The following is a 16,547-nucleotide window of genomic DNA, read 5'->3' as shown; positions in this document are numbered from 1 at the left end:
ACAGACCTCACCGATGCTGAAAATAAGTCATTAATGATCTATGATGAAAGGTTCCATTAATCAATAATTGTCATGTAATGTACCCCCACCTCCCCAAGTTAAACCAAAACAGAGCTTAAAGAAGACAAAATGTCCTGCAGACACCTTTCACGTTACACATCATTTATTTCAGCGTGTGATCCCGTAACACTTCACCTCAGCTGCGACGAGACTCTTGGGCTGAGAGTATTGAGTCACAAGTTTTACTTGAAAAAGTTGAATTTTTCACAGGAAATAAGACCAGACAGTCCCAAAGGGAAGATTTTTAGACAGTTAATCTCTGCTTTTGGCTGTTTTGCTCTGTTTTGTCCCGAGGCCTTATCTGTGGCTCGCACATGCCCTCCTGCGCACACTTACGCAGATAAAAACTGATACAAAAAATGGGGTCATAAATTCTTGTGGTTTGGCTAAAAAATACAGACATGCTTGAACAGAAGTTGGCACATGTAGACATGTACAGCACATGTGGGAGCACTTAAGAAATTTTTAGCCCCCCCCCTCGCCTCTTACTTTGGCCCATGTCGAGTTTCTTTGTTGTTCATGAGTGGGTTAGTCCGCCGCAGCCATAACATGTGTAATGTACCAGAACTGCACACATTAGAAAATATTCTGCTGGTCTCCAGAAACACAGCAGCGAGGCTGGTAAGTGGGTCTGAGTAAGTAAAAAAAGAAATGTTGTAGTCCCGTATATCAACTCAAGCTGTGTAAGGTGTGTAGGTGTGCATGTGCAGGGCATGGACCACTGACCCAGAACAATCAGCGCTCATTTCTTTGCTCTGCTTACAGTCCACAGTACTTTGCAGAGTGTTAAATCCAGAACCGCCCCAGTCAATCATCACCAACCTTACAAAGACTCCGACACAGCACTTCTAACGTATTTATAGTGAGTGTGGTATTTCCCCCTGCTTGTTGCCCTTAACCAAGTCCACCTCCCATTGTTATTCTTGCTGAAGAGGGCATGACATTTGGTATATGCACCATTCTTTCACAGAGCTCTCATAACACGCTGCCTGATGAGGGCAAAGGGTTATCCAGATGACAGATGGAAACGAACGCTGAGCGCTGTGGAAAGCAAGAGGACCAACAGTGACATTTACAACTTCACCGTATAATAGAAAATGTAAGATGAACGATAAGATAAAAGTAAATCAATTACCACATCACGCAGGACCGTAATCAAAGCTTAACAGACAGAAAGGAATAGTGCAGATATTTTAGACAACAATAATTGTAGTTATAAAGTCACTAAGATAAAAGTTTGTGAGTTCATTGGTTTTACTAGAACTTTTAAGTTTGTTTAGATAATAATATATGACCAATTTAGAGTGTTGTGGATTTTCATTTAGAATAGGGAGATCTATGACTGCCCTTGTCTCCAAATACTGTCCAAGCCTAAGCTAAACTCATCTATTGACAAGCGCTGAATTTTCCATTTAACTCAAATATTCCTAAAATTTTAGGATCTGCTCAATAGCGTCACTGAAGCTACACGTTCAGTGATCAAAGCTGTAGGAAAGGGTGGTTTGCAGTGCATCACTAAAGCAAAACTCATGTTTCTTCCCATCATATATTTCCTAACACATCTGGAGGGGCAGAGGTGCGTTGACCTTTCCCTGGTGCTGAAGATATGTTTTACGGCCTCACATGTAGGTAACTTACACTGAATTCCGGTTACAGTTCCACAAACCTGCTGCTGGCCCCTGGAGCATGTGTGGTCTTCGTCTTGTTGCCAGGAGAAGTGTTTATTCACCTGCACGCTCGTGCTGTAGATCACTTCCCCGGGCCTGGGAATGATAGTGAGCTATTAAGACCTCATCCTGCAGTCCTTGAAGGCTGATGGCTGCAGGTGAGAAGAGCGGAGGTGAATATTGATTTTTCCCTTTTTTGGTGATTTTTCTGCTCATTTTACTCTTCTCTCCAGTTCCTTCACTTGAGAGATTATTGCATCTCTTTTGGGATACTTTCCATTGAATTGGAAGAACTGTTGCGTTTTTAATATAATTTTGCATTACTTATAACCTCCAATTCTACAAAAGTTGGTATCATTTAAATAAAATGTAAATAAATGTAAATAAATACAGAATGCTATGATTTACAAATCCCATGATGCCACATTTTATTCAAAATAGAGCATAGAAAAAATATCAAATGCTTAAATTAAAACATTTTACTATTTCATAAGAAATATTTGCTCATTTTTAAGTTGATGGCAGGACAATGTTCTTTAAAAAATGAGGGTAAAGCAGCTGGAAGAACATTTTGTGATTAATTTGATTAAATGGCAACTGGTCAGTAACATGATTGTGTATGAAAAGAGTACCTTAGAGAGTTTCTCAGGAGTAAAGATAGGCAGAGGTTCACCAATCTGCCAAAACCCCCACTAAAACAAACAAAAAAAAATAACAACTGCAAATTTCAGAATAATGTTCCTCGATATAAAATTGTGTAGTCCTTGAAGACCTCATCACCTACAGTACATACTATTATCAAAAAAATCAGAGACGTTGAAGAGATCTCTGTGTGCAATAAGGGACAAGGCCAAAAATTAGTACTAGCTGTCCTGTCTCCAGGCCCTCGGGCAGCACTGCATTAAAACAGGTGTGATTATGTCATGAAAGTGTCTGTGTGGGCTCAAAACACTCCCAAGACTCTCTGTGAACATAGTTCACTTTGCGATGCACAAATGCAGATGAAAGTGTACAAAGAAGATGTCGTATGTGAATCCAGAAATGCTGAGCCAAAGTTCATTCACAATAGACTGAGGCAAAGTGGAAAACCTCCATACCATCAATAATGGGGGTGCATTAGCACCTATGCAGCTGGCAACTTGCATATTTTTGAAAGGCACCATTAGTACTGGAAGGTATATGGAGGTTTTAGAGTAACATGCTCCCATCCAGATAACATCTCTTTTAGAGAAGGCTTTTCCCAACAATGCTAACCTGCATACTGCATTTATTACAACAGCAGAGCTTTGGAGTACGAGAGTGCTGAACTGTCCTGCCTGAAGTCCAGACATTTACAACAAAGGAAACCCAGAACTGTCGAGCAGCTAGAATCCTGTATCAGACAAGAACGGGACAACACTCCTCTCCCAAAAGTCCAACAGCTGGTCTCTGCAGCTGGTTATTTTCTCAGTTTAAACATTTGACATGTTTTCTATGCTCTATTGCGAGTAAAATATGGGCTTATGAGAGTTGCAAATCATTGCATTATATTCATCTAGATTTGTAGATGACTTTTTTTGGAACTGAGGGTTCACGCACGTGTCTGTATTATTAAAGCTTTAAAAAAGTAGAGGTTCCAGTCACTCGGCTCTCTCATCTGCTGCTGCTACAGGCTGCGGTGATTATGACTGTAGCCATGTGATGACATGGCTGTTGCTGTAATTGTGGCTAGGAACTTGCAAGGTTCCTATCAGTGCAGCGACACAACTGTGCTGGCTGAGTGCGCTGTATTGGTAACACATTTGCTAGAGCTGATCAAATACTACAGGATTAGATCTTGTGTAGCAAAACAATTCTTCATTGGTAGTTTATCCAGCATTTGCAGTACTCTCAGCAAAGTCCACACCAGCTGTAGTTGCATAGCTTTAAGTCAGAGCTACTCTCTGAGGTAGAGCAAAACAATGTTCAGAAGGAAAACAGACGATCTGCACCGTGACCCTTAGAGAACAGCGGCGCATACAGATCAAAGCCTCTGATCAGCTAAGCGTGTTCAGTTAGTAAATACCAGCCTTTAAAGCGCTGAGCTTTAAGTGAGACTGCAGTCAATTTTAGATCCCTGTGAAAGTCAAATCACTTGACCCTTACGCTACGCTTTAAAAGCTCTAACACGCCCCTTCACAATTCTTCAGCTTGTTAAAAACTAATCAGATAGTAAATAAACGGGTCGGCCAGCTCAGTGAAAACACAGCATCAACTTCAATCATGGGAATTTTATGTCCTTCCTTTTTTTTCCCCTGCTTGAGGAAACACATGTTTTCCTTCACGCTGACTTTTGACCTCGAGTTACCTCAGATAATGATTCTGGATTAATACCAGTTTAATACGTTTGATTTGGCTGTCATTTCAGATCGGTTATTGGACTGTTTTCCCCCCCTCATTTGACTTGAAACTCAATCAGCTACTCAGTTATTATTGTAATATTATCACTATTTTTTCCTGCTCCACCACATTAAGTGCCAATTTTTCCGCAGTTCAAAAATTGAATGAACTCAAATACATCTGAAGCGTTCACATGTGACCTTTCAAATTACTGACGAAATCAAGCGGGACTGGTTGCATACGGGTTAATGACAGAAAGAGGGGCGTTCACAGAGTGGGGTCTCTCATCGTATCCTCAATTAACACCTATTGTCCTCAGTTTATTGGGAGCAGAACCGGGCCCTTGACTTGGACCCACAGCTGCGCCACCTGGGGAACAATGCCTTCTGCGCAGCCCCCAGGATCTCCTGGGACACAATTGTTTAACTAATGTCAATTGAAAACTTCAATAGGCTTTGGCTGCGCTCCCAATTCCTGCAACACAATGATAGCAATCCATCATGGGAATATTGAAATGGAGCTGCTGTCAGAATGAGTGTGTTGCCACATGGGATTCTATTGTGGATGAGGGGCAAGGTATCCATGTTTTTCATTTGTTCTGTTGGTTTGAGGAGCACATCTGGCAAAGATGTTTACACCTTGTTTAGAGCGGGATGTGATGAAGCTCTTAAAGCGGCTGAACAGCTTTAAACCTGCATTTGTCACTCGTTTTTGCCGCTTGGGGCAGAAGAAGCTAGTTAATGACCTAATAAAGTGGATACCACCAAGACATGAGCAGGTGATTGCCTTTTTGGACCTTCAGCATACATGGAGCAACATTAGCATTCAGTTGGTTAGTTAATAGACAAAAGTCTCATAAATTCAAGCATAAAATGAAACGGCTATGTTCAGCAGCCAGTCGCTAACTGTCTGTGATTTAATGCTGGGTGGGTAGAGTGCAATGTGTTTATTGAGTTGTTGCTGAAAACAGCTGTGTGGTGATGAGAGCACTGAGCGGGAACTGAAACAGTCGAGCCAAAATAACAATAAGCTGAAAAATGTGTCTCCAAGCTGAGAGGAAACACAGAGTCAGGTGGTAATCACCACTCGCTGATTACCAACAAATTAAATAACATAACAAATATGTCATTTGGCTGTTCTGCCCAAAGCTGTTACAGATGCTGCTGGGAAATGAAATCAGTAATGTTGTGGTTAAGGTTGGACAGATATATAACTTAAAACTATTATATTACTATATTAATGTTAGAAATAGCACAACTCAACTCTGAGTGACAACACGATGCAGTATTTCCTTTTTTCACCATCTTATTGCTGCTTTCTTTTTTTTTTACTCATTGAGGTTGAGTCTCCATTAATAGCTTTTCTTTTAGCACCTTACAGGCAGCTCTTTGTTTTTAACAATTTCCCTGCCAATGACAGGATATCTAAAATACTTACATACAGAGGAGTTCATGGTTGGCTCCTTGACTCAAAGATGTCCTGATCCTGTGGCTGCAAAACAAGCCCAAGTCATGACCCCTCCACCACCGTGCTTGACAGTTGATATGAGGTGTTTGTGTTGTTATTCTGCATTATGTGGATTATGACCAAACAGCAAGCCGTGGTTGTCTAATTGTGCTTTCATAAATGTTAACATTTACCATGGTAACTTAAGCCTGTAGAGTCTGAGATGTACCTTTTGAGGTTTCTCTGCATGGTCTGACTTTGGGGGGAATTTTCTGGGACTTCCACTCCTCAGAAGACTGTGGCATTGTACTATTATTGTATTGTAACACACGCGGAGTGGTCCCGATCAGCAAACTGCCAAAACTTCTGCTTTTATAGAGGCAGACGCATTTACTGATGATCAATTAATCAAGTGGGTTTGATCAGCTGCTACTTTCCTACTTACCTTCTTACCTTCTATGGAAGCAGTAAGAGTGTTTGTCTGTACTCAGTTGTTCACAGGACTGCACAGAGCCCTGAATGGCACAGGAAATCAGTCTGAAAGTGCAGCAGCTTGGTGTCAGAGCTGGACGTCAGGCAAAACATTTATGATTTTACCTTTAACCTGTCACTGCAGCCCCAGATCTCAACAGTTAAACTAGTAAATACAGACACGCTATGATCATAGTCGCTCGCTAAGTTGCGGTAAAATAATTAAGCTGTATCACTTTCAGCTCACCTAAAACTATTACTATCCACTAATGTGCCCTGAATCTAATAGAGCTCGGAGGTGTAAAAATCTGAATCTTGTATTCTTCACCTAATGAGATATCCATATTTAGTTTTGTGTAATGAGGCTTCCTGGCCAAGTGTTACTTTCACATATTTTCAGGATTAAACAAAAATTCTCCCTCACAGCACACAATCTCCCTCTTGGGTATTATTTAGATTTTAGCCCAGCAGTGCAGATACTCCTTTCGGTTAATTATGTCTCTCTTAGTGGAGTCTATAATAATAATAAGGAAGCACCAGGTGTGTTTGTCGGTGCTGATGATCACAGATTCGTACGAAATGCTTGCACTGCACCTGGAAGCTCGGGATCATTAAAGGTCCCAATCAAGGCAATTTTGCTGAATTCTCCAGATCGATCAGGAATAAAATCCACTGCGTTCAACTAGCCGGAACCTGAAGCTTTACTACCCCGAGAGGTCTGCGCAGATCATTTGTTGGAGGCTGATTGATATCCTTTACAGCCAAAATAACGGTTACATCTAATTACTGGTGCTTGTTTTGTGCTGCGTGAGTCATGTTTATTACATCAGGACAATTTGGAAACTGCTGGGCTCGCAATCAAAGCGCCCTGATGAAGACATGCAGCAAAACAGAGCTTATTAAAGCCTTGCTTTGTTTCGCTGCTCGTCTTAATTAACATTACACCAGTTTTTCAACATTTTCATCCGATTGTGCCTGTATAAAGCAATCCTTCACACTCAAATGACACCTTGCTGTAATATAGATGTTTGCTGTACTGTTAAAAAACTCCAAAACAAATTCACTCTCTCATTCATACACCTGGCCCTCTCGATAGATTCACCGCTGTCACAGTGACGCTGTGGATTTGCCATCAGTTCCCACTATCGATTACAAATGTTGCACCCAGGAACCCTGGATCGTGTTTATCCTATATAAATGTGCATCAAACAATTTGTGGAACAAGTAGGGCATATAAATTAAATCCTTGTCCAGGCTCTTCCTTACTAATCACTGTATATATACAGCAGATGTTTGATGACAAGGCTGGTTGTGTTGAGTACCCCCCAGTGGAGATGTCCTTGATCTGTATCCAATGTTGTTGGTGTGTATGTTTAAAGACCTGCGTTCTCCCTCCTCTGTGAAATATACACACAAGATAACATCTGTGTTGGTATGCTGCACCCTTGTGGTGCTCAGCTGCTACATCTCTATAAGTCCAGATAAGGAGGCTGCCTGGTTCCAGGGGAGTGAGATTCAATCTGTGGCATTTCACTCGATAAAGGATCCCACTGCATTTGCCCAGATTTTACAGCCGTGCGGCGTGTGGCGTTGAAAACCATGGCACCTCGGACAGCTCGCTCAGAGAAGTTAAATGTTTTAAATTGCTGTAAATACACATCAACAGTTATCTCTGTTGAGCGCTGAGATTTTTCTGGATATTCAGAGGAAGGGTGGTAGGAAGGAAGGAAAGGAGGATGGGAGGACGCTGCATCTCCCGGGAGTTGAATCAAGTGCATTAAGGTGCACACACACACCACACACACACACACTCAATCCTAGCAAGTCAATTGTTCTCTATTAAGACATCCTTTGTCTTAGAGTGCCGGTCTTGTTGCCTTGATCTTGTAAAGACGTCTCAGGCAGCAGCTACTGTGCAGCGGCGGTATTGACAGTACAGGCGTCCTAGGAGTCGACAAGGACAGCAATTGATTGGGCCTAAATGAGAGTGAAGAGGAAGATTGATTGCCATCGATCCACTTCCTCCTCCAGCAGAATCCTCCATCTTTGATTATGACCACTTTACGTCCAATCAAGCGTATGGGAGCTGCGATGGTGGGGTGGGGTATGGGGATCCCATCGAGAGGTATTAGCTCCATTTGCGAAGGCTGTAATTATGAGAGGATGCGAGGGCCCAAGGTCAACACGCAGCAGGTGCCATCAGCCTGGTTCATAATGACAGGGCTTCCTCTTACTTCCCACTGCAATTTAGTCATATAGATAATAGGCTGTGGGGGAGATGGTCTATCCTGTGTATGCGTGTGTGTGTGTGTGTGTTCCTCGGAGGATACTCGGTGCATAATAAATGTTTCAGTAATGATGGCTTGAGGAGAGAGAAACAGCTAGCTGTGATGAAACACAATCATTTGTGAAGCAGAGTGAAAGATAACTGCGCTCTTTGATGCTTTTTTTCCACATTTTTTTATTGAAAGCTTCATCAGAGAGAAAAAAACAACTCATAAAATCCAAATCCTAACATCCACAGATGTACAGATAATTTCTCCAAGATCACACACACTGAGCAGCGTGTGCGAGGCGTGACCGTGTCCTCCTCGGCGCTGAAACGAAGAAAAGTGGAAGAAAAAACCCAAAACAATCCAAAAAAAAAGGAAGAGAAAACTAAAAATAAAAAAACAAAACAAAATAAACCCCAAAAACAAATTAAAAACCGCTCTGCTGTCCTAATAAATAGTTCCTCTTTTTATCTGGTAAATGAGTCCCATGCCTAATGCACTCTCTGTGCCGGCTATCTTAACATATTCGGTTGGCCATTTCCTAGTGATCATTAGATTCTGGATTTCTCAGGGAGACGTTTGAACTCCACGAGGGCTGTGCTGGCTGGCTGAGTGGCTGAGCTCCTGGGGTTGTGTGGCCAATCGATCAGCCCTCATCAAAGGTGGACCGAAGCATCAATTAAAAAGCACAGGGCCTCGCTCTTGTGGGGAGGGAGGGGGTTAGCTGGAGCAATTTTCCCACTGCATTATATGTTCGGAGAGAAAGTGTGTGTGTGTGTGTGTGTGTGATTGTGCTGGTCTGTGATGACTTATTGAGCCACAGCTCTCCTTTACACTCAGTCTGTGAGAGTAACTCTGAACTACTGTTTTCCTAACACACGACAATCAATGAGGAATGGCTACGACTCCGTTCACGACGAATGAATCCACAAGAGCCTCGTGAAAACCGAGCGTGACGTGTAATACATCTAATGAGTTTACTCCTTTGACAGTGCGGAAGCCACACTACATAAATGATTTTCTGGGGCAGATTTAAGGAAGGCGGCAGTGATTGTGAGTAATGGTGAGAAAGGGACGGATTGGGTTTAAAAAAAAGAAAAAAGTCCTCCTTAAAGGCAGTGAAATAAGCACCTCGCCATGAAAGACTTACACCGGAGAAAACCGGGATGTAGGTAACATCTCAAGATCTGTACTTCATTAGGTATCTCAAGCTCACAGAGGATCAGAGTCATCTTGTAGAGAGTGTGTGAACAGAAATCACACACCCTCTCTTTTTCCCCCCACACTTTCTCTGAACGTACAGTATTTTTTCATCTTCCTGCATCAAACAGAAGTTGGAAGAAAATGCTGAGCATCGGATTCGGGTTTCTTTAAGGGTTTCAGATGTGTGAGATTTAGATATGAGACAGAGGAATGTCTAAACACAAATTTAAGTTGTTCACATCATGATTGCAGAAACTTTAGGACAACTTTTGTGGCACACTGGCAGCAACTGGTTATCCTCCTGACAGCTGAGTAGGGAAAAAAGAGGTGTAAAGAGCACCATTAGGGCCCATAATATGAGAAACAAGCCAGCATGGATATTACCCCTACAAACTGCTGTCCCTCCTCAGTGAGCAGGCATCACATTGGACTACAGTCCAGGGGCCTGTTTCACTAAAGCGATTTGTGAGAATCCAGATGGTAGGATTTGCAAATTATTGTTGCTTGCAAATTTTGATTCCAGCAGGACTCTCACATGCTCGTGCACCGAAGTAGCAGAGAAGGGAAAATGACATTGTCAAAACTTCTCTCAACAATGGACAATGCCTCCTTTTCTGGTCATAAGAGATCCCTCTTTCCTTCCATGTACTTTCTCATGATTACAATTATTAAATATCTCAAAAGTAACACCCATTTTGCACCATTTACCTGAGTCCAGGTCACAGGTGGCAGTAGTCTAAGCAGAGAGGCCCAGACCTCCCTCTCTGAAGCCACGTCCTTCGCCTCTTCCGGTGGAGCATGCATTCCCAAGCTAACTGATGCACATATTCCCCTCCAGTGCATCCTGGGCCTGCACCAGGGTCTCCACCCAGTGGCATCCCAATTCCCAGGAGGCATCCTACTACCCCAGATGGATCCTTTTGAGATGGTGTCTTGTTCCAAATGGACGTCGGCACTTTAAAGCAGCCGTAACAGCGATGAACAGACTTCCCTCTAAAAGCTGAAAAGGACATACTGTGGCTACTGTGAACTTGAAGAAGAGGAAAGTCAAGTGTGACAGCGAGGTACTGCACATCACACAGAAAACTTAAAATGATGAGTGGCTGTGTACAAAAAGGGAGGGAGGTGTTGGTGTGATGGACAAAGAAGGGGCGAGAATGTGCTCCTAATTAGCACGGGGGTCGCGTCGGTCACCTCCTACAGTCCTGTACAGGGAACACACCGCTGCATCGCGACAAAGAAACTTGAGGCTAGGGCCACTTTCTGCCCGGCAACAGGAGCTAATGATCACCTCCTCTTTTTCTTCTTACGCATCCACTTTCTCTCTGGGTATGGCTGGCTTCTGGTTTGTGCTGACACACGGGCTGAATGGGAGCAGTTTCTGCTCCTGCCTCCTTAAAATTGCAGGCATGCCCTCTGTACACTTCGGAGAAGGTATTCGTATTCTGAAAAGGTACATTATGCCATTGTGCTATTAAGAAAAAGCCATTTCTGTTTGTTGGGTAATCTTTCAGATCTATGTGAAATATTGGTACTGTGCACTAGTAGCAAACACCTGCCTTAACATCTTTTTCTTTCTTGAATTTCCATTAGCAAAATAGAACTGATATCCTTTTGTTGTGCATTTTTTCCCCCATAATCTCTTGGCTATTTGTAATCCCATTTCCCATAATGCCATTACTATTGAATCTCAGGCCATTTGTAGGACGCTCTGCTCTCTGATGTGCAACTCCTGCATTATGAGTCCTATTAAGCTTCAAAATGTCTCCTGTACTCTATAAAACAGCAGCTGTAAAAGTCTAGAGAACTCAGTTTTAGCTATGCTGTACTCATAACCTTGCTAAAGGTTGAAGCACTAACACAAACAACTCTTCACATATACACCAGACACACAAAAACACACACTAGCTTAAAACTGGTAAAGTGTAGCAGCTCGGTTGTTTCGTCAGGACACTTAAAAACGAACAGCTGTGAACAGATGAGCAGCGTTGGCACGACGAGGGAACCCTAAAGCCCAACAGTAAGTTGTTAGCAGTTGGAGGTGGAAGGGACTTGTTCCATGGGAGATAAGAGCAGATCGTAGCCTGAGGGCGAGCAAAAGCAGATGCTGAGTGGTAGATCAGATGAAAGGAAAGGCCCAATGTGTTGATGTGACCGGATAACAGTCAGTGAGGGAAAGCTCGAGTGACACATCTGGCTTCTGATGTCCGTCGGTGGATGGAAGACAGGAATCTTCGGAGGGTGCTCGCGGTGCGACTGAGGGAAAATAAAAATATGGCTTTTACAGTGTAGTTCACTTCGGGAACTATCTTTTTGTGTCATCGAGTGGACAGGAGGCCGGTTAAGATCGAGCTCGCGGCCAAGTGATCAACAGTGGCCGGCTCACCACAGAAAATCACCGATCGCAATGAAAGGCAGAAGCCCAAGACAGCTTCATCTTTAGCACCATAGAGTAGCGTTTCCCCAGCACAGCTTCTTTAACAAGCTTTTCCATGTGCTTTGCTTTATTAACAATTACACAGATGATTTGGAATTATTTGGAAGCTTTGTTAAAAAGGCACTCAACGTACAGTTTGATTGTTGCTTACGAAAAAAAGGAAAACGAGAAATCACCGCGAATGATGACATACCGCAGTTCACTTTGCAACGTGCACACTGCCAGGAGCACAGGATTTGAATGAGTCACATGAACTGCGAGTGCTCAATTGCAATTGTCACCAAACAAAAAGCTCCCCCTCTCTCCGCAAGAAAGGGGTCTTTTGAGGGACACTGGAGTGGATCCTATTGCCCCGGAGGGAGACAAATTGGGCCCGTCAAGCCTCATTGCGAGAGTGACTGAAATTGGTTTGTGGTTCTGCTTCTGCACCATCCAATAAAGAGAAGAAACCTCAGAGAGAGTGAGAGAGAGATAGCGTGAGAGACGGGGGTGGCGGTGTTGGTGGAAGAGGGAGAGGATGACAGTGAGGGGAAAATGAGAGCAAAGGAGGGTGGCTTGACCATGGCACATTAATGTTGCTAGCGAAGCCGCGGTTCTTTTTAGTGCTGCGGCACCACGGCCGAGGCCGAGCAGGGGAGGCCACGGGTGAGCAGAACACAGACGCACACAGCGTTCCCGACACACACAGGCTTTCTGTAATACGGGCAGAAATGACCCACAGGCAATTTCTCTGGGGACAATCCACAGAGATGAAGTCACTGAAAAAAACCTCATGCGGCTCAGGGATGGAAAGACCGGATCAGACGAGACGGGGTTGTTTGTGCAACAAATTGGGACAACTAGGGGTGTAACTGACACTCAGCGGCGAGGTTGAGGAAGAAGCTGCCATCGACATCCTGTTATGGCTGGTGGGAAGCCTAGTTACTTCCCACAGGTGTGCTGACCTTCTACAAATGATCAGGACGGATGTTCAAGACAAGCAGTCCTCTTCTTGCTTTTAAACTCCTTACCTCCATGCTTTGTTAGCGTCACAGTGATGGCAGGCGGTAGTGACAGCGGGCTTACCACACAAATAATACAAAAGCAAAGCGAGTGGTTACTACATGTCCACTCAGTTAAATGTGGTTCAGAGGAATATTTCTCCATCCGTGTTCTTCTGCTTGTCTAATTCAGGGCCGTGGTGGGGAGGGGCCAATCCCAGCTGTCACAGGATGAGAGGCGGGGTACACCGTGGACAGATCACCAGACCGTTGCAAGACTAAAGGTGTTATTTTTGTACAAAACAAATGAGATACAACAAGTGGTGCTGCAAGGTTTTCTGCTCCACTTAGTGTTCAAGGCTAAGCCAAACTGCTGGGTGCTGACTAATCCAGCAAGATTATAAAATTCAAAAGAAAAAAAATTGCGATAATTTTCCCAAAATGTCAAACTACTCAGTTAGGCTGCTGTAAACAGAAGGACAGTGCCATTAAGTGCCGTAAAGTTTATGCAATCATTACCAAAAGACTTCAGTTTTGTTCCTTTTGGGGAGCAATCTATGCACAATATGCAGCAAACGTGACTCTGGTGTTTTGAGCACATAAATATATTAGAAAGCGATCCACCTATGACATACTGATTAAACATGAGGTCAAACAGCAGCAGGGGGGGCTTCCCGCTGAAGCTTAGTACACTGAGAAATGGCTGAGATAGTTATGGTTGAATTAAACAGATAAACAGAATGAAATTAGCTGGAAGCGATGTGTCGCGTCAACGACCACTTAGCAGACACAGCAACATTCCCCAGTCTGATTCCTAAAGTTTTCCCTGCAGGATTTGAGAGAGAGAGACAGAGGTGGAATGCACACACAGTGTGTGAAAGCATTACAGAAGAAGAAGAGATGAGACACACACACGAGAGAAATTAAAAGACAGAAAGAGGACTTTTGATAAAACTGCCACGCAATTCAATACTGTCTGATGTGTGTGTCTGAGACGGCGTATGAGCGTTATCGATATGCGTGAGCGTGCGCGACAGCTCGGACAACTGTGAAAAGTGTTCTTAAACCCGGTTAAGAAGGATAGCAAGGACTGGTCCGGCCATTAAGGTAAAAAACAAAACCAAAAAAATGAAAAAATAATGAAAAAAAAAAAAAAAAAGCAGAAAAAAACCCGACAACAACAGCAACAACAACATCAACATCAACATTAACATCATCAACAACAACAACATCAACAACAACAAAATCAAACTGAAAAATGAAAAGGAAAACAAAACAAAAGGAAACAATAAAACAAAAACTAAACTCTGGTTCAGAGTGTCTCTTCATCTTTGGTATAAAAATGGCCATCCATGGGCTGCATTTGATCCACAACTAGGAAAGACTACAGAAATTGTCAACAATTTCTTTCTATTGCTTTTGCACTGATTGGTTTAAACCATAAGCTCCTACTGAATCTAACGTTGTTGTTTTTTTTTTTGTTTTACTGCCAGAATTTTCTCTGTAGTTTTTTGTTTTCCTCCTGCTCATTTTATTTATTTTTTTTCCTCCTTTTTTTTGTGAGTTTTTTTTTGCAGTGTGACAAGCAAAGCGGGCTAAAAACATCTTTAAAGCTCATAAAAAAGGTAAAATGTGGCAGATAAAAAGCACTAATGTCATCGACAGCAACGTTGCCATGTAAAATAATAATGACGATAAAAAACAAGTTCAGCATTTGCAGCAGACTGCATCCTGCAGGACTGCAGCATGTTTTCTAATGTTTACTTTTTTCTTTTTTTTCCTCACTGTGAAAAATCTCTTCAAAGCTTCGCCCCCACCCGCCCAACCACCCGCCCAGAGTCTCCCACCCCCACGACAGACATTTGTTTACTTCTGACACTTAGTTACCTCTGACATAATAATTATCAAAGTTTTCTTCTAATGAAGAAAAGAAAAAAAAGCTCTTCTCTATTAAATCTGTACAGCTTATGTGATAGATTCTTTTTTTTTTCCTCTTTAGAACAATTCATCTAGTGTCTTGTACCCTCCAAGTGGTCCAAGAGACTGTTTTTGTTAGCTTTTTTTTTTTTTTTTTTTCTTTTCCTCTCAACATGACGTCAGACTTAATCTCTGTAAAAAGTTTCTGGCGCCCTTCAAATTAAGGCCATGAAGATTCAAGAAAGAAGGGAGAAAAAAAAAAACACCTTGTTTTTCGAATATATCTAGAAAACTAAGATTTAACACTAGAACATAAAAAGACAGAAAAGAAACTGTAGCTTAATATCTGAGGAAGACAATCTCTGTGTGTATCTCAAACTTGACTCCCCTTTTCTAATTACAAAATAAACTTCATCACCTACCTGCGCATTCAACCTTTTTTTTTTTTTTTCGAATTTTCGCATTTTTTTTCTTTTTTTTTTGTACTTTTTCTTTGTTTTGTTTCAATTCTTTGAGAATTTTCTTTGAGAAACTTTTCAAGCTTCAGCCCAGCCCCTTCAGGCAGGTTCCCAGACTAAACAAATTCACTTCTTTGCACTGTGCCCAGCAATTTTCCCCATCCCCTTCCTCAGCAATCTTTGCCTCCTTCTTGATTTTTTTTTTCTTGTAGGCCAGGTAGGAAATGAAAAAAGTGTCTCTTTTTTTTTTGGTGCCTGGGCAATCTGGAAGCAATCTCTTTTCTTCTCTCTTTCTCCTCACATTCACAGTGCAGCCACCTTCTGTCTCAAGGCAACGCTGTCACAGGAACATTCGCTCAGGCCGTTGCTATCTGATGAAAGAGGAGAAAACAGAAATACAGAGAGAAAGAGAGAGCGTGAGTGCGTCTGTGGGGGTGCGGCTGCAATCAAAGCACAATTTTACAAACGCAGCAAAGCAATAGAGCCGACGGCTGACAGCTCAGTCAGAACGCTGGAGCAAAATGATACGCGTTAAAGAGTTATGATCGGGTCAGAAAGCAAAAAAGTGACGAGCAAATGACAGCGGCAGCCAGGAATAATCTGAATCATTATGCAATGCTACTACGTTTCATAGTACTTTGCTTTTTTGATTTCTTTTTAAGGTCTCTATTAAGCCCTGTTCTGCTTCACAAAACCCTTTGTCAAAGAGAAAAACTTCACTGCTTTTGTTATCACAAACACCCGAGGGAGATGATCTACTTGTGCCATTTAAAAACAAATTGTAAAAAAAAACCCAGAGAAATTGTACTAGATTATAAAACCCAAAATGATGGTTTACTTCCAGCCCATCTAGAAAAGCCAATACCTGATAAATCAAAATCACTGATCGCTTAGATGATAAAAAGTAGTGCCGCCCTGCTCAACACGTCAAACGGTTCACTGCAAATCCCCCCAACCTGGCTGGACTTAAAAAAAAAAAACCCAAAAAACTGGAGCAATCAGTTGCTTAATATTGTTTTGAGTTAATAAAGTTAATATTTAAATGGTGTGAGGAATAAAACATCTTAGTTTTTATGTTATGTGTTCTGTTTGATTATGATATACACTTATTAAATTAAGACAAATAGTGTCAGTTAATAAAACCCAAGTACTGTAGTATCCATTACTCCATTAGGCAGTGTGAATTTACATAAGGCAGTCAGTGTTATTTAACTAACATTATTATTCATTGCTTTATCTTGGACAAAAAACTTGCTCAGCATGAGCGAGACACTTGC

The 16,547-nt window shown here is 42.2% G+C and overlaps 1 protein-coding gene across 7 annotated transcripts in view; it reads right to left on the bottom strand.

The window, feature by feature from the left end:
- Positions 1 to 8,443: 8,443 nt before the first annotated feature.
- rbms3 (RNA binding motif, single stranded interacting protein) overlaps positions 8,444 to 16,547 on the bottom strand; it is a 301,392-nt gene continuing 293,288 nt past the window's right edge. For all 7 annotated transcript variants that reach the window (XM_039605523.1, XM_039605517.1, XM_039605518.1 and 4 more), the window contains one exon: positions 8,444 to 15,641. In XM_039605523.1, the coding sequence (XP_039461457.1) occupies positions 15,638 to 15,641 (4 nt within the window). In that variant the 3' untranslated portion in view covers positions 8,444 to 15,637. The remainder of the gene's footprint in view (positions 15,642 to 16,547) is intronic.

This window comes from Oreochromis aureus, linkage group 22 (assembly GCF_013358895.1).
Source record: "Oreochromis aureus strain Israel breed Guangdong linkage group 22, ZZ_aureus, whole genome shotgun sequence".
In the NCBI taxonomy this organism is placed as follows: Eukaryota; Metazoa; Chordata; class Actinopteri; order Cichliformes; family Cichlidae; genus Oreochromis; species Oreochromis aureus.
Note: the sequence above shows the minus strand (reverse complement) of the source record. Positions and strands in the feature narration are given on the sequence as shown.